This window comes from Scomber scombrus, chromosome 14, assembly GCF_963691925.1.
Source record: "Scomber scombrus chromosome 14, fScoSco1.1, whole genome shotgun sequence".
Taxonomy (NCBI): Eukaryota; Metazoa; Chordata; class Actinopteri; order Scombriformes; family Scombridae; genus Scomber; species Scomber scombrus.
In genome coordinates this window covers 11,472,833-11,491,691 of record NC_084983.1, presented here as the reverse complement: position 1 = coordinate 11,491,691, position 18,859 = coordinate 11,472,833, and the positions used below count along the sequence as shown (strand labels likewise).

Below are 18,859 nucleotides of genomic sequence, written 5' to 3'. Positions count from 1 at the left end.
TGTGTTGCTTATGTGGCCTTCTTAATCTCCTCTAGAAGACCATCTTGTTTGTTCCTCTGTTTAGCACAATGTCATCTAACAGACCGGATGCCAGACATGATGGAGACAGTTTATATAAAACATTATAAACATTATAAAATGTGAGGACTACAGTTTCCATGGATTAAAAAAAATGAATGAATTGAACCTAGAAAAGGGGACAAGGTCTGCTAGGCCCTGAAATACCTCATCCATGACCCCAGCGTTAATATCCTGGCTTGCTGCTGAAGTTAGTTACAGCCACCAGACACAACAAAAGATAAATTAACAGGTATTAGCAAACTGACTCCTCAACCTAGTCGATTAATCTGTTCAATGCTCTTAAACAAATGGCTTCAGCTTGTTAATGGGTCTCTGAGGTGGGAGGCGGGGTGGTGAGTGGGGGGCTGGGGGGTTAATCTTTTGTAAATCCCCCATTGGGTGTCAGTGCCTAATACTGAATACAGGATATGTTTGGTCATATGCAGCTATGTGACCAGACAGATCCTGGTTTATTTTAAACAATGGAGTGAAATCATCTCCCATTAATATCAACAAACTGCACACTGTTACTGATAATAATACATGTTTGAGGTGTGATGTTCTGTGTAGTATATCCTCTGTTCAGATGTGGTATATTTTTTTATCTTAATTTGTATAATAATATCAGATTTTATCTTTACTGCTGCTGTCAGCTATGAACACTGACACATTTAGGATCTAACAATAATACCAAGGACGTCATGCTTTCCTTGAAGGCAGGGATACAATGTTATGATGAAATGATGTTTTAACATATAATGGGTAGTATAAAGGGATTTACTGAATTTGATCTGGAAGCTATCTGTGCCAGACTTGCATGTACATACATATTAGCATGAATGTAAAATGTATCTTGAGCAGTTTTAAAATAATTTGATCAACAAGATGCATTTGCTCCTCTGCAAAATACAGAGACTCAGCCAATCAGAGAAAGGGGGTAGGATTGACCTTCTTGTGGCCAAATGACAGTACTCTTGTTTATATACCTGGATACTGAATTAGTTCAAGCAGCAGAATATGATTAGCAGTGAGTGCAAGAACAGAGACTGAGAGTTAAGACAAAGTGTTTAATTAAAGGATTTTTGACCACTACAGGTCTCCATACTGTTATATATTTTACAACACATGCACATTAATGTAAAAGCATCTAATGTTTAGAGGAACAAGTGAAAGTAGCAACAGACTTTAACATGATATAATTTTTTATTAATAGTTCAGAATAAGCACCAGAGCACAACTGGATGATACATAGATTTAATAACAGTATTGTGACATAAGCTACATGTTATCTGGGGATTTTGGTCCGTGTAATATTGTGAAATTGTTAAAATTGTCTTCAGTTAACAGACAGGCATTTCTAAGCTTTCTTGACTGTTAACACTGAGAGAGAGAGGAATAAATAAGTTAAGGGCATATCCACATGACTAATGATTTCTGGTGAAAACTTTGTTCAGTGTTCATATCTTCTGAAAGCATCAGCAGGCATCCTAAAATGTTGCTGCACAAATCCAATAAAAATATCAATATTTAGGCTCTGATTCTGCCAGTAAAAGCCAGGACTAATGCAGTGTGAAGCTGTGTGTGTGCTGTGGGTTTGCTTGCTGGGTTTTCTCATATCGTGATTTTGTGTCTGTGTGTGTGTTGATGTAGCTTTATAGGTTTTGTCCATGTGCGAGTGGAGATCTAATCAGGGTTGAAGTTTTTTCTGCCTTCAAAACTGAAGCTAAAATAAGAATACTGGAGTTGCTCTGGCCTTCAGGAGCAGCTCTATTCAATTATTGGTCGGCTAACTTAACGACTTCATGACGGTTGCTGTAGTTATCTCCCAGTTTTTATCTCATTACACACTCTGTCAGTTGTACTGTTCAAGCTGCTATTTGCATATGACTGTCATTTGAGCATATAAAACTAGAGTGCAACTGCGAGGCTGTGAGGACAGAGTTGCTGACGTATGTTAGAGTCCATCATCTCTCATATGCTCTATTTCTAAATTAAATCTTCCAAAAATTAGCTCACAAACATTTCAAGGGTCAGTCTTGTGAAGCTTCTGGTGTTAGACAATACCTCCTGCCCTGAATGCACTGACTTTGTGTGTTTTTGTGTTTTGACTTTCAGGTTGGATGTGTTTTCCTCTAGCCTGGACACCATGAGCACCATCTCGCCGACGGACTTTGACAGCTTGGAGATCCAGCAGCAGTATAATGACATCAACAACCGCTGGGACCTGGCAGCAGAGACTGACTGGGATAATGAGAACAGTTCAGCACGCCTCTTCGAGCGCTCACGCATCAAGGCTCTTGCAGGTATGTTTTACTTCAAGAGCCACCAATGGATAAACTTACATGGTGTCAACATGCACTTGTGTTGACTGTAGGTGTGAGGTTACTGACAAATAGTTATGCATTTCCCCCATAATTAACCATATCCGTGAGAAACGGTATGTAACAGTGGGATGGGTTCAGCTGATATTCAAAGCTTCCAGCTGTCGTCTGTTTTTCAGTCACATACTGATACATGTGTCAAGCTTTTAGTGGCAGTAAGTTTAGGCCCACCAAAATTCTGTTCCAAAATTCTTCAGTTTTTAAGCATTTTAAAGACTTTCTTTTTGTCTCTTCACTGTGGCAAGAAAACACATACCGTTTCATTTCCTTATGGTTAGGCCAATGTGATAACTCTGTTTAAGATAACATAACAGGACTTTTAAAAACAGACATTTTGAGACAAAATCTCAAACTAACAGAAATGTGCTCAAATCTAATTAGGCTCTGTAGTCGGAGTTACAAACTCAATTCTTTTCTGTCCCAAAAGGCACAATTTTCTCTTTATAGGGCAAGACAGAAATACTTCTAAAACGAGGACAAAGCCAGGGAGCTTTACAGTCAGTTCACCCAAGAGCAATAAGCACAGATGGAATGAGGTGGTAAGACTTGGGGTTCAGGTGTGGTGAAAATCCTCCATCAGTGTGGCAACGCTTAAACATTATCAAATTATACTTTAAAAGTTCAAAATGTTACTCTGAAGTCAGTTCACGTAATTAATCATTAAATGAATGTGTGTGCAATGTTTAGCCAGATTAGATTTTTTTCTGGATGACAGTTTATTAAAAAGCAAATGAAGCTGTGTTTTGTTAAATAATGCCAGTCTGAACACTGCCTTAGTTCCTGCTATACTTGCCTACCCTTGACAGTCTTGACATCCTTCCAAGCTGAACAATTGCAAGTGCTTGTCAGTCTGCCCAGTCTGTCCTGCTGTAAGCTCAGACTGAAGTGGCCCAGGTGAAAATCCTGATGGCTCTATTAGCTGTTTAAGGATGTGTGTTTGTGTGCACGTCTGTTTATTTAACTACTTTGTACCTTCCTGGTTTCATATTCTACAGATAAAATCCCAATTGATTATAGTCAAAACAAGTTGTAGTAACACGGAGAACCCAGCAGAGGGGAGCAACAGGCCAAACGGCACAAAAGACACACACACACACACACACATACACACACACATACACACAGAGGCAGCAAAAACCACATACTGATCCACCACATGATGATCTTCCAGTACTGCTGTAGTCAAAGTATTTCTGAAAGATAAACCTCATTTCACTCACAAATACAACTGACTCATTTCTTCACGCCAGCAGAACACACACTTTAAATGTTCACTGTCTGGTTGCATAGACATTGTACTGTATTTAAAGATACTATTTATCTTGCTGTCATATGATTATAGACCGCAACAGAGGGCTGTAATACTATTTGCTGTTTGTCACCTGCCGTGTGTGTGTGTGTGTGTGTGTGTGTGTGTGTGTGTGTGTGTGTGTGGGTGTGGGTGCGTGTGTGTGTGTGTGTGTGTTTTGTGTAACTAGCATAGAGTGTATGTGCGTGCACTCCCGTGTGAATACTTGCGATACCATCTCAGTTTGACAAGTACGGGCTTGATGTCCACATTCTTTGACATGCTGCAGCAACTATTTCCCCCTAGGCCCAGCTCCTGCCCACCTTTCACAGCTTCTCCCCAGATGTCAAAACCTTTTCTTGGTCTATAGGCTGCTTCTTGCTTACACTTCTCACTCTTTCAATAATACTTTTCTCCCTGTAATATGAGCCTTATTTCCTGGTTCCCATCTTTTACACTGTTCCAGTCAGTTGGGATCATTTTACTCTTGGCGTGACAGCAGTGGCTGACACTTGTTTCACAGTAAAGAGCTTCCCCTGTGTTGGAATCATTGTAATTTGCATAAATAACCACTTATCTGATCTACTAAACTGTGGGGGTAGCAAGGCAAGCTGTGTAGCTTTGCCTATTTTTAAGCAACGCCCTGCTTCACGCTCAAACAATTACATGTATTAACTTGTGGAAGCCTCCACAGTAGGAGAGAGCAAGGCTAGGGCAAGACTTTAATTTTATTAACGCACTGTTTTATCAATTCACTGTAATTTTTGGTGACATATGGCCCGAGAGATGCACGGACTAACACTTGAGTGATTCCAGCACTCTCATGAGAAATCAACCCTACTTGCTTGACAGGGATTCCCCCTTGGATCAGATATTTGCTGCTAGTGTTTGGTGTATGTTCCCGCCGCCCTCCCTCCCCTGGGTCCTTAAAAAGGGTTGAGCTGTAGAAAGGATAAAATTTACATGCTCTGCAATAGGTCTCTCCCTTCTCCCTGTGCTCGTGCTTACTCCCCCAGCAGCTCCTATCTTTTCCTGTTTCTTGTGTGTGTCTGACAGCACCAGACCATCATTAATTATCATTAATTCCATTTTGCTCAACACAAGAGGGTCTCCCACATCTCCTTTTTAGCAGTGACTTTCTCAGTGTTTATCATATTTCACAAGATTCAGAAAGTTAGTGTTGTTTAAGATTTAAACTGCCTTAAAATAATAGGTTATATCTGCAAAATACCAGACACACAAACCCGCCATCACGTCTGTCTCTCATGTTAATTGGGATTATGATGTCTGATATATCCCCAATGGGCTCTTAAATGGTCGTTACTGCAGTTTATCAGTTCTCTACTCTTCATTTCTCACCACATGTGACCAAAGCATTGCCTGAGAAGGAAGTGTGTTCTCTTTGGATCTCATTAGTCCGATCCCCCTCCATAAACACCCAGACACAGACGTCCCGGGGCAGTTGGTCCTCTAATGAGACCGAACCAGATGCTCCCTGCTCATCTGGACAAACACAGATCAAAAAACAACCAGACCTTTTTACCACTGCCCCCTGACCAGACCAAAAAGCCATCCGCTAGTAAGAAAGGCTGTGACCTTAGTCCTCACTGTGTTTATAGTCTTGTGTAATTTTTTTTTGCACACACAGGCTTTTTTACTACATCTGTTTGGTATAAGTATAAGACACAACTGTGTCTTATACAGTAGTTGCATTTTTCAGGGTGTTAAATTAACAGCTGCAAGAAAGCGTAATCCCTCCATCCACTGAATTATTCACGTTTTAAAAATATATCTAAAATGTCTCTTAATGCAAAATTTATGCTGACAATAATCTTGTGTATTTCATAGATTTGATTAAATACAGCTTTATTATTGGTGTTGCATTATGAAGCACAATCATGAAAGTCGTGCACTGATAAACCTGTATGAGAATCTAAAGTACGGTGTAAAACGCTGTTATTACTGTTGCCATGATATGATGTTCCTATGTTAATTGACAAAAGAAATCATTATTAGCAACTTTAAAATCAAAGTCTAATTTCAATTACATGTCTGTTTTGGTTGCAATCAATCGCTTAATTTCACTGTTGAAAAAAACCCAACTACCTCATTAAACATGAAGAAGCCAACAAGAGACATAGTTTTGTTAACAGGGTTTGCCAAACATCATTTCTATATTTGTCTTTAATCTAGTCAGACATTAAATGTGCTAATGCTGTATAGCTCCATAACTGTTTAGGTAAGTAATGACTCACTTCCACCCCAACCCCTGCCTAACCATCCGACACACAGGTTCATTATTTCAGATCTTGTTGAGGCAGAAAAGAGGTTGTTGTGCTGCATAGATATTCTCAACAACTTCCTTCCTGTCTTAACGCCTTATCTTAACGCAGAACCCGTGAACAAAAAAAGGAGGATCACATGTTGTCTTAGAGAGTGATAGAAATAAGAGGGAGCCACACACACAGACACGGGATAAGAAGATGCAATCTGATGGGGACTTTCATGACTGTACCTTCTTGACAGGCCACTCCCCGGTGCTGGTGACGTTGAATAATCCGCCTCAAGTTACACAGAGCAAAGAGCTCTAATGGTTTAGCCCACCTCTACACCTCCTCCCTCCCCTCATCCATCCACTGTGTTCGTCCTTTGTGCTCCTCCCTCAAACACACCTTATGCAAATGAAACAATTTTCAGACGGCACAGCAGGCTTTGTTTACACAGCTATCTGACCACGGCCGACTAGCCTGCACTGCTGTGCTCTGCTCCAGCAAATGCGTGTTCAGGGTTTGGAGGGAAGGAATAGCTAGTGTTCCTTTGCTATAACCTTGAGGGAGTGCAACCAAAAGTTTTTACTGCTACGAGTGTGGTGAAATTCTTCACACGAGGAGGTGAAACAAGAGAACGTTTTGTTCTTCAGTTTTGTTTGAAATTATTCTTTGAAAGAAATCCTCCACCCATGCACTCACCGCTGTGTTTTCATTGGACAAGGTGGAAGATACAATAGATGAAGAAAAGAACAGGCAGCAACATTTTCAAGCTTGTGTTGTGCCTTACTGAGGCACAGCAGTGAGGGAATCTCGAAGAGGAGGATAAACCAAGGCATTTTGGATGTACAATAACTTGATCTTCAAGAAAGATTTCCTTTGCTGTGCTATGCAGGATAAATCCCATTCACTCTGTATCTGAGAGGAATATTTAGGAGAGAAACCCAGAATGGCCATGGAGTGGGACCACAGAGACAGAGAGCCTTGTTTGTCCCCAGCAGCATTTGTTAATCAGGTGCAATACTCTAACATCCTGGAAGGAAGGTTTAAACAGCTGCAAGGTAAGACCTGTGAATTTGGAGGGAAATTCCATTACCTTTGGAAATGTTTAATATATGTTTATTAAGCAGTTTGTTTAGGTTAACCCGGCCAGTGTTTTTGAATACAATTGTCCTGTCACAGGTTAGAGGATCAAGTTCTGTGCTGTGTGGCTTATGGAAACGGTTGTTGTAAAAGGTTATTGATAAGACTCCTTGAGTGATGAGTTTTAGCCTTTAACACATATCCTACAGTTTGTTCCTAAAGTAAATATTTATTTATTTAAATAGAATTGGACTTTTTGGACTAGAGCACTAATGATAGCCCCATAGCAGTTGTTAGGTTGTAAATGAGTCCCAAAAAGGCTCAGCATTTTTGTAGTATAAGTGACAGAGTGGAGAGACTCCCCTCTCATTTCAGTACTGTTTTACAGCTTAAAGTGGAGGAAATCGAGAGAGTCATGGTAGACGTGCAGTAGGCTTCAGTTCAGCGCTAAAGCAGTCTGGCACCTGATTACTGGGCCACCTGTCCATTTTTTTTATCTTATTACAATGCACTGCTCTGTCTCTGGCCAAAGCTTTTGAGGTCTGTGAGGTCCTACACACAGAAATCACAGAAGCCATTGGTTGTGATATAGGTATTAGGATATGATGTCGAAACTTAAATCCTGACATATTCATGGTCTATGTTACAACAGCCCTTGCTAAAACATAAGATAAAACTTCATTTTAAGCTACCATAGTAGTAATATAATAGTTTATCAACTACTTCATACATTTTTATCAACATCTGTAAATACTTGTTAAATTGCAGTAAAAAAGGTAAAACAAACCATCTCCTTGGGGTGTGACGTGGAACATTTTTTACAATGTAAAGGTTTTTGTTTGATCACTGTGTGTACCTCTTAGCATTCTTGTATCATTCTGCGGCCAGTTCCTTTGAGCTTTAGACCCCTTAGTCACAGGCCACGAGGTAAGGTATTTGCAGTAGCTGAGTGTGTGCTATAGTGCATGCAACTGGCATGTCAGTCAGTGGTGTGTATGAAGCTCAGTGTTTTGCTAGCTTCCGGTCCCTCCCTGGTTGCTGTCTGGAAAGCAGAGTCTTACAGTTTACAACAAGTCTATTCTCTGCATGTTTGACATTCTTGTAATGAACCGACAATATTTCAGCTAACATACTGAACAATATATTCGTTGGCACTGCAGGGGAGATTGCTCTGCTGAAAGGGTGTGTATGTATATATTTGTCTGCATAAAACATATCTGCACCTTCAAAGTGACAGCACCAATGAGATAAGACTGAAGACCAGATAGTGTACTTCAAAGAAAGCACAAGATTTACACCATTGTCAGAGCCAGCAGTGCAACATTGCACATACAGAAGCTTTGGAGACATACCTGCTCATAATTTTCAACATGTCAGTCAAGAAAACCTTCAACTTGTGTAATTCAGGGGTCACAGATCAGTCACTAAATTTGCGCTGACAGGATCTGTGCACACTTCCCTACACCAAGAATATTGTGAAATGAGGCTGATTCAGACTGGAAGACTATTTATGAACATAAATAGGGAATTAAGACAAGGAACAGATGTATGTGGGATACATATACTTTCCTCTCCATGTTCTTTGTTGGTCATTTCTTGATGGAGCTGCAAATATAAAACACAGGCAGGCATACTCAGATGCATTTTGACAACACCCGCTTGTATTTCCAGTTTGACTACCCTTGAGGCTCATTCTTTGTGTCACTCCCTACTGCGTTAAATCATGATGGCTGCTGGAATGAAGAAGATGATGTGCACATTCATTGCATGGTGTCATTATCTCCCCACGTCATGCATTCACAAAATAGTTTTGTGTGCTTTAGTCCCTTGTGTTTGATAATACTATTTGTCATTTTCTTATAAAATATGTGAAAGTTCAGTGGTTGCCAACTTGTCTTTTTTGACTAAAATTTCACCTCAGCTATACAGTTGATTTCCATGTTAAGCCTTGTACATTTTAACAAAGAGACTTGTGGAGAAACATGTCTTAAGTTATCAAGGCTGGAATTGGGTGAAGGATTTCCAGGTCCCATATCAGTCTTAAGAGGAAAGCACTGAACACATCTAGCATTATCTCACTCAGTGGTAAATCATATCTAACAGGTAAAGGACAAACCGAGTAACTATATAACTACGGCCAAGAGAGATGGTGGGAATAATGCTGCTTTTACATTCTCTTTTAGCCTACCCTCCCATCACACTTTAACATATAAAATCATGACTGGTTAAGAGAATAATTTGATATTTTGCTTATTTGATTATCAGCATTTTATCTTGAGGCCCAAATCACATTATGCTCATTATATTATTCAATCTTATTGTGTCTCTTCCATGTAGAGTGTAGTGGACAAATGCAGTGTTGCATTTTATTTTCAGTTATTGATCTAGGCGTTTGTAAGTTTGGTTTGATGTCCCATTGCACAAATAGGGTGTGAGTTAGGCGAGACCATGGTCCTGGTCCAAAAGGTCACTGTCCTGGCTACCTGTACCCTCTGAGTGATCTGCTGTTGACTTTAGTTTGAACTGTCACTCGGCAGCGTACGACCTTATTCAAATAGACAGCATTTCAATGCAGCCTGAACTTTTTTTTGTTTCAAGGCCCTTAAAACACACCCTCTCCGATTTCACAATTTAAGGGTTTTTCAGCCATTTAGTGTCTAGCTGTGTGCTGCCAATATGCTTTTTTTCTCAGATAATTTTGTGATAACATTTTGGTCTGTTGAGTTAAAGTGTAACAGAGAAGCGACCAAGACAAGTCATTTTTCTTAGTTGTCCTGGTCATAGGCATTTTGTTCATATACTTTATTTAATGATTTGAATTGATACTGGAACATATCAGTGTCACATTTTGGATAAAGTTTCAATCTAGTAGCTCGCTCTGAATTGAATGTTGTAACTTAATATTTCTGAAATTCTTAAGTGAAAAGCTTTACACTAGTGGCCTCCAGCTGTAACTCAGAGTCACATTACCCTGGTGAGGGTTCACCATACGTGCAAATACACATACCCACACGCACACACTTTTACACACACTTTTACACACACTTTTACACACACACACACACACACACACACACACACAAACACACACACACACACACACACACACACACACACACACACACACACACACACACAAACAAAGCCAGTTATTTGTACAGTTTGACTAATATTGACAGTTTCCTACTTGGAAGTGTAACAGGACAGTGCAGTTTTGGTGGCTAAAGGACAATTACTGTCTTGTTGACATTTCACACCCTTTTTGTGACCAGATGTTATGGCTCAGAGGTGCCTGTTTCAGTCTCTTGTCTCATGGGATTGGCCTTGATCAACCCTCTCTTCCCTCATCTTCCTTATCACCTGCAGCTGCAGATGGCACAGAGGGGCATGACCTGAAGGGTACTTTCAGCACCTTCACTGCCTTCAGAAAGAGAAAAAGAACAATGCTGTAAGAGATCTCTTCTCTTACTTATTTCCTTGTCAGTTTCATCATATGAAGAAACCTGTTAGGAAAAACGCATTGCAAAACACATTACATTTCTATGCTTGTGACCCCAAACTGTTAGGAGTGTAAAAATAACCCATGCCACATGTGGTAAGGCGGCAGTTTTACCACAGCCCTACTTTCAAAGTCATAAGCAGAGGAAAGGCAGTTCCGCTTTTATAGGGAGGGACATGTGAAGGCATGTGCATCTGTAGGTGCATTATTTTGCTCACTTTGTTTTGCTCACACATTTCTTGTTCAGTTTCATTTTAATGTCAAATAATTGGCCTGATGTAAATGCAGAAATGCTTCACTACAACTCTGTTGACATGTGACATCTACAGGTAATTGAAGCAAATGTTGACTTTGAAGTTAAAGTACATTGTGTGGCCTTTTGTGAAACTAACTCATTCAAAGTGGCTTGTGCCACTCTTACCATCCAGCCAAAAGTGTAACTAACAGTCATTGAGGAAGTTGATTTACAAGATTTTGAGTCAAGCCATTTCTTCTATTTTGTTGATATTTAGAACTACAGCAGCTCTAAGCCCTTTTTTCACACTGTGCGTTTTGTCACTTTTTCCCCTGTCGCTGAAACATGATTTACAAATACCACACCCTCCTAGAACTACTCGAAATGGTTTGTCCCTTTTGTTTGTTTTCCATTAAGTCTCACACACCACAGCCACAGTTACCCTTCAGATCAAGCCACCCACTGGTGTCAATAAAGAACAGTAGCCACTAACCACAAAGTTTAGAAACTGCTTTTTATTATAGCTGAGGTTTTTTCCAAGTACATCATGAAGACAAATAGACAAAAACTGCATTAATGTTCTGAATTATGATAAAACAAGAGGTGGTAGTGCAGCTGTCTGTATTTGCTGTATTCCTGTTTGCCACAGATGCAAATATAGAATTATTATTTTCAGATTTTGTCTCCAAAATAAATAAGACTAGAGCTGAAAGTAAGAGAGAAGTCAGACCTCCACTGATGAGTGCGTTTTTCTGTATCCTTTGGTGCAATGCCATAATCTTGTCTGTGTGGGAATGTCCAAGAGAAGGTCATTAAAGCGGACAGATTGATGGAAGTAGTTTACTCATTCTTTCTGAGGACACGTTGACCAGAGGCACTCATTACGCAAGATCAGGGTGGGTGAGGGACAGGATGTCAAGAGTTTATGCACCAAGGCCATTTCAACCCATGGCTAGGGAGGAAGGCATAACCTGGGCAGGATATGAAACAAGATGAAAGCAGCACATAATGATTTGCAGCCTGTAATCTATATTTCTTTTTAGCTTTCTTCTTATGTGTTTGGGAGTCAGGAAATAATCACAAGACAACAGTTCAGTGTGTTTGACGGTAATGGTCAGGAAAACAAGAAATGGACAAAATCTGCAGTATGCATTTATGGCAAAACAAACAGGATCTCATCAGTGTCAGGACATAGTCGGTGGGTAAGGAGCAGTGCTGACATCTTTTATCTTGATTGTTTGCATACTGTGGCATGAAATAAACCAAAGTCTGTGCAGTGATTTAAAAAAAAAAAAAGAAAAGTGAAACAGTTGCATTATTATAAGACATTTTTGACAGTACAAATTTGTTTGCAGGAATTAGGAAATACAGATCAAACCTAATTCTTGTGTATTTAATTCCATGACGTTTGTTTTCTAGGATTGCAACTAATAAATATTTTTACTTTTGATAATCTGCTGATTATATTTCAGTTAATCATTTGGTGTATAGAATTCCAGAAAACAGTGAACGGTGTCCTGAAGCCTCTCTTTATTCTTGATAGTGACAGCCAGGAGACAGTAAAGAAATGTAGGGGGGGAAAGAGGAATGACATGCAAAAAAAGGGTCCATGACTAGAATGGAATGGTAAACAGACACGGTGTGTCTTAATCAATAGACTATTGGAGCCCATTCCCACATTTCCCTGTTTTGTTAGGCCTACACTTAAAAATCCCAAAATATTGAACAACAATAGGTGGCGATTATTCTTCTGTCCATACCCCAATTATTTAAATAATCTGTGCCATTTTAGTTCCCTCATGACTTCATTTTCTAAGAACTTGATGCAACAGTGACCATTGTTGATAGTTATAGACATTATTTTCTCTGATCAGTTGATACTTAGATAATGTAGTATATGTGTCCAAGATCTGTAAATGAGCAGCTTAATAGTAAATCTTTAACCATGGCTTCAATACAATGGTGCACTTGTTATAAACTTAAACTGTAAACTGCAGAAAAATGTTTTGATGCATAGATGAGATATTTTCCTTCACAGATGTACGTGAGACTTGGGCCACAGATTTATTGTCTCCATGTTATCACAAAACATGATCCTGGCTACTAAGAGCCACACAGACAGGATTAAGTTTGGCGGCATATTTGCTTAGATTACCTGCAGATAATCATCATCATCAACAGTGCACAAGCTTGTTTGGGGTATAAATAGGGAAGAAGCAGCGAGCAAAAGCTCAGCAGCTTCAAAAGTAGAACAGTACTTCCCTGCCCTGACATATACTTAGAGCTTACTACCAGAGACAAACATGCTCAAAGTGACTGGACATGCCCAAATATGCTTTTGAAACATTCAGTGATTCCTCTAACCACCAGTTCTGATCTGCCATTAGTAAACAATGGAGAACAACACGCCATAGAAAATTGTAGTCAATTGTTTTTTCAGCTTACTCAAAGAAGCTCAAGGACAGGTAGAGCTCCAAGATAGTTGTGCTTTTTTTGTATTCAAGAAATCTAAGATCATACAATACTTAATAAGACTTGCTACTAGACCTACTTTCTAAAGTTCATATTTCCCACTTCCTTGTCCTCTATTATGTTATAAAGTAATAATGATGGCAGTCTCTGCTGGTATTTTGCATGATGGGTGACATGCAATAACATTTGGAAGGCATATCCACCACTTCCTGTATCTTTTCTCACCTTCATCCACCAGTGTACGCTCTTTTAAAAATACACAGTGCAAAGCTTTCTCTTGTGTGTACGTTCTTACAGGTTGGTAAAAAAACAACAAACCATTAGACGTGGATGTACAATCATTACAGTTGACATATCCTCCCGTGCACTAACATCCACAAATGTCACATTTTTAGAGACAACAGCTGCAGCAGTTTTGCCCTTATCTACCTCAGCAGCAACTGATGACAAGTTTTGTGTTTGCTCGCTGTAATGAGCAAACACGTCAGAGACTGATGTCTGTGTTTGTCTGTCTTGTGGTGTTGTTCAGTAACCTTGTTATTAGGAGTGCGGCACCAGTAGGGCAGCTGCATGCCATCTTTAAGACCCCTGCCCACTGCCCCACTGTCTCCTCCTCACTGCTGGGCTCTGTCGCAACATGACCAAGCCTCAGCAGGAATGTAGGCTCCTCCACTGTACTCCACCTGCCACAGTAATCCACTGCTGCTTTTTCATTGAACATTTTCAAATTGCTTAGTCGTCCTTTTATTAAGCTTTCCAACAAAAACATCTTTCATTTGCATGCAATTTCTGTGTGTGTGTGTGTGTGTGTGTGTGTGTGTGTGTGTGTGTGTGTGTGTGTGTGTGTGTGTGTGTGTGTGTGTGTGTGTGTGTGTGTGTGTGTGTGTGTGTGTGTGTGTGTGTGTGTGTGTGTGTGTGTGTGTGTGTGTGTGTGTGCGTGCGTGCGTGCGTGCGTGCGTGCGTGCGTGCGTGCGTGCGTGCGTGCGTGCGTGCGTGCGTGCGTGCGTGCGTGCGTGCGTGCGTGCGTGCGTGCGTGCGTGCGTGCGTGCGTGCGTGCGTGCGTGCGTGCGTGCGTGCGTGCGTGCGTGCGTGCGTGCGTGCGTGCGTGCGTGCGTGCGTGATAAAACATAAAACATTAAAATGTGACAAACAACGTAAAGCAAACAAACAATGTGGAGAGAACCAACCAGGTCCTGATAGCTAGGACAGCAGAGAAAAGCCTGTTTGTTGTTCAGCTCCCTCCTTACAAATGTGCCTGTAGTCCATGACTATAGTCGGCCCTGCCACCTGCTTTGAATTAACATATATACATATACAACCCCCTGTTTTTTTTATCTGTTAGATTGTTAGAACCTGTTATCATTGCTATGTGTTGGGGTTGGGAGCTGCACTATAATTTTGTTGTCTTGAACAATGATGATAAAACTGCTTCTTCTTCTATGTATCTGTAAATGTTAAAACACAGGGTAACATATTTTTGGGGCACTCTTCATAAAACCTGTTGATTCACGTGTGTGTGCTTTGAATCTATTCTGTAGTCTCTTTGTGTTCGTTTATTTAGTTACCGGAGTCGGATTGGTATCACTCTTTAACCAATATACCCATCTCATTTTACTGTGTGTTTGACTTAGAGGTTTGTGTGCTATTGAGTTCTTTGTCTGTAATGCATGTGCACTCCCCACCTGTTATTGAGCCATCAAGCTTAAAAATAAAGGGGTGGGACGGGGGGTTATAACCAGTAAATGATACTAAATTGTTGCACACAATTGTTGAACTCCACTGTGGGGAAAGGTCAGGAAAATTCCTCTTGCTCTAAATGTTAAAAGTATCTTGTGCAGTTTTCATTTTTGTTTTCAATCATTTATTTCTCACCAAAACACAAACTTGTTGAATCAACCTTGTAAAGCTTGTTTTTAATGTATGTTTTTAAATTCTAGTTCTCATTTGAAAATTTTGATTAGTAGTTGAGAACTTAAGTTATAAGAATACCTCCAAATAATCCATGATGGTTATCGATACTACGAGCTGGTAAATTTACTGTGACTTACTAGTCCAGTGAAACCAATGCTGCTAATTTTCACATACCTTTTACTTTCTCTATTCAGTGCTCTTACTTTCACCTTCTGCTGATTGTAAGTGCCGTTCTGTTGCCCTCAGCTCTGTTGCAGAGCCTGGCCGGCCAAGCAACTTTATACCAAATAATGGAAAATAATCCCCTATTGCTTCCCCTACTGCCAGCCAGTACACTTAAGCAGACAGTGTTGTCAGGAAAACAGCAGCTGAAGCAAGTCAGGGTGATCTGCAGTGCATCTGCGTTTTATCACTGTGCTAGGCTTACAGCAAACACTTTTTAAGGATGTTTTTTCAACAGTGTCACACTCCCAGAGATTGTGTTGGCATGGCTGTGAGATGGGCAATATGGGAAATATGAGTCTCAATGGGAAAAACATGAGACTTGACAAGTGTGGCACTCTGCAGTCAGCAGATTAAAGGTATTACAACACCCCAATGTTTGTAGCATACATATGCATCCTCGTGAGCATGTTGGTGGAACATTGATGTACAATACAAAGGCCTTATCATCAAAATATCACTGAACAGGTTCACTCGAGGTTAAAAACTCAACTTTACCTTTTTCATACCTGAATTACAGTGAGATAAAACTGAGGTTACCGTTGTAGGGGGTTGAGTCTCGCATTTTAATTACGTAAAACACATTATGGTTTGTTTTTTTAGAAAATGAATATCAGATTGCTTGTAATTTGTTGTGAAAGTCCATCTGTAATATATCAGTTTTACATATTTCAAAATAGGATCTTTCTAGTGTAGTAGTATAAATACACAGGAAGCACCTTAAGGTTGCATCAAGTCTTGTGGTGTAACTCCACCCTAGAAGGCATGCATGACATGTCAAAATCTGTTCCTTTTTTAGCTGACAGTTAGTACAGTGGTTGATTACACATCATGCTGCCTTTGATTACTTAACATAAAAATAATGTATTAATCAAACATTAAACTAATAATGTAGCATATTTTAAATAACCTATTCTAATTTCTCATTAATAGTTTTTGAGTCACTAATGAGTTTACTTTCATGATTAATATTATTTGTGTTCCAGATGAACTGTTGCTGACCAATGTGATTTAATTTCATGGATCTCTTTCATTATGAGTATATAATAATAGTATATAATAAACTTGCTGTCAGCTGTAACCTTCACAGTCAATCAGTGTTACAGTCACTGCCTTAATATTTAGAGTTTGCCCTCAGGTCGGAGCCTTTTAATCATTACTTGTTGGTGGACCAGTGTTACTAGTGCTTCATGTTGTTGCTCAATTTTGAAGTGTATTGTACAAAGATGGTGTTGTGCAGGATACCACTGACCATCAAAGATGATTTAAAAAAAAATGAAGCTATGTGTGGTTGATACTTTTTTTTTTAATCCAGCTTTTCTCAATATGTGGCTAATTATAATTTGGATTGCTTAATAATGAATATCAAAATGTGAAAACTTTACCATTTTCATTGTTTTTTTAAAGATCCATTTATCTTCCCCACCATTATATTTAATTTCATGCAACTGTAAGTAGGTCTTTGTTTGGTTTTAACTCATTAGTACAGAGCTGCTCCTCTGATCTATTTCCTGTCTGCTTCAGGGTTTTTCTGTGTGGGTTTGCATTAGGTGCACTGCATTAGGTACCATGCTAGAATAGTGTTTCAAAAGGCAGGGAGACCTTGTGTCCTAGAAATGAGGTCACCTTGTTAGGTGGCGGAGCAGGATTAGCTTCTTACTCCCCTGGTCCATATGTCTGAGCTGCTGTTACAGCTTAAATTATAGTGACTCTTTTTTTAGTCCCACTCTAACAAAGTAACGCCAAAAAGTCACTGCCTTCATGTGTAATTTTGCTTTGTCACTTTTTCCTTCTAGGCTCACATCATTAGAGTAATTAGCAAGAACACACAAGCAGGTCTACAGTAAACTTTGGTCTGGAGTGTGAAAACCTCACTAAGCTGTCAATACAGTGATCCTAGAGACTTAATGGCATAGCTTATCTGTGAAATGAACTGCTCAGGAAAAGGGCTCAAGTCTTTATGATTTACTGTCACCTGGCTGGAGACTACATTGGTGTTTGTTTAGAGCAGAATTGATTTCTTGTACATATTTTTTCTCTGACAGTAATGATAGTGAGGCCAGTGGCATCTCAGTGAGCCGAGTGAATTGTTATCTTGATGTAATGCAACCTCAACCCCTCTCCTGTTGTTTTTATTGCAGATGAGCGTGAAGCAGTACAGAAGAAGACTTTCACCAAATGGGTGAACTCTCACTTAGGCCGAGTGACCTGTCGCATCGGTGACTTGTATACCGACCTGCGTGATGGCCGCATGCTAATCCGCCTTCTGGAAGTGCTCTCAGGGGAACAGCTGGTCAGTATCACACATAAACCACCCTTTTTTGTCCCAACCCTGACCCAGGCCCTCAACATGACCTGCACCCTGCTCCATGTCACGAGGAAGGAGAAATCATGCACCTCATTCCTTCTTTCTTTCAGTGTGATTTACTTCTCCTCCAGCCCCTACTTGTTTTTATACATTCCTGTTCCTCTTTCCTCCTCATGTAATAATGATTTCAACCTTCTTTCTTTTCCTTTTCCTTCTCTTCCTCACAGCCAAAGCCCACTAAGGGTCGCATGCGTATCCACTGCCTTGAGAATGTTGACAAAGCCCTGCAGTTTCTCAAGGAGCAAAAAGTTCATCTAGAAAACATGGGCTCACATGACATTGTGGATGGGAATCACCGTCTCACTCTGGGTCTCATCTGGACTATCATCCTTCGCTTCCAGGTAGCATATAGAATAGTTGTGTGGGGCTCTACTCATTCCTGCCTCAGCTCAGTTACCATGTTACTTTATCTCTTTCAAAGAGTGAGTTTGACTTTGAGACACCAAGTCTCTGCATGTAGACCAGTCCGGCCTCAGGCAAACTAACAAAAATGGAAACAGAAATTTAATGCTTGGCAAATTCTTTATTTTTGTCATGTATTTACTGTCATCACCTGTGAATTTTTAGCCCTTCCCTAAGCTTGGCATAATGTATTAACAGAAAATAAATTAAAGTAGTGATGTTGTAATAATTGTGCAAAATGATGTGGGCACAGTTTTAACTGAATGCTCTGCTGACAGATCCAGGACATCAGTGTGGAGACAGAAGATAACAAGGAGAAAAAATCAGCGAAAGATGCCCTGCTGCTTTGGTGCCAAATGAAAACTGCTGGGTGAGAAAGGAGCTAGAGAGGAGAGAGAGAAGGAGGGCTTACAGGATAAATACTGCACCATTTACACTATTTGTGGTACTAATGAATTTGTACTGATGACGTTGTGTGTTGAGTTAATGAATAATTGCTTCTGTTCTGGCCTCTGTAGATACCCTAATGTCAACATCCACAACTTCACTACCAGCTGGAGAGACGGTCTGGCGTTCAATGCCATTGTGCACAAACACAGGTCATTGACTTCTTCTTGTACTTGATATTTTTTACTACACTGTCATGTGCAATGAAACTGGCCCCTGTTAAG

At 40.0% G+C, this 18,859-nt stretch overlaps 1 protein-coding gene across 2 annotated transcripts in view; it reads left to right on the top strand.

Annotated features, from left to right (window-relative positions):
* Window positions 1-6,470: 6,470 nt before the first annotated feature.
* The window catches only part of sptbn2 (spectrin, beta, non-erythrocytic 2), a 33,704-nt gene continuing 21,315 nt past the window's right edge, over window positions 6,471-18,859 (top strand). For both annotated transcript variants that reach the window (XM_062433486.1, XM_062433487.1), the window contains exons 1-5: window positions 6,471-7,057; window positions 17,560-17,711; window positions 17,954-18,127; window positions 18,467-18,558; window positions 18,707-18,787. In XM_062433486.1, coding sequence (XP_062289470.1) covers window positions 6,946-7,057; window positions 17,560-17,711; window positions 17,954-18,127; window positions 18,467-18,558; window positions 18,707-18,787 — 611 coding nt within the window. In that variant the 5' untranslated portion in view covers window positions 6,471-6,945. The remainder of the gene's footprint in view (window positions 7,058-17,559; window positions 17,712-17,953; window positions 18,128-18,466; window positions 18,559-18,706; window positions 18,788-18,859) is intronic.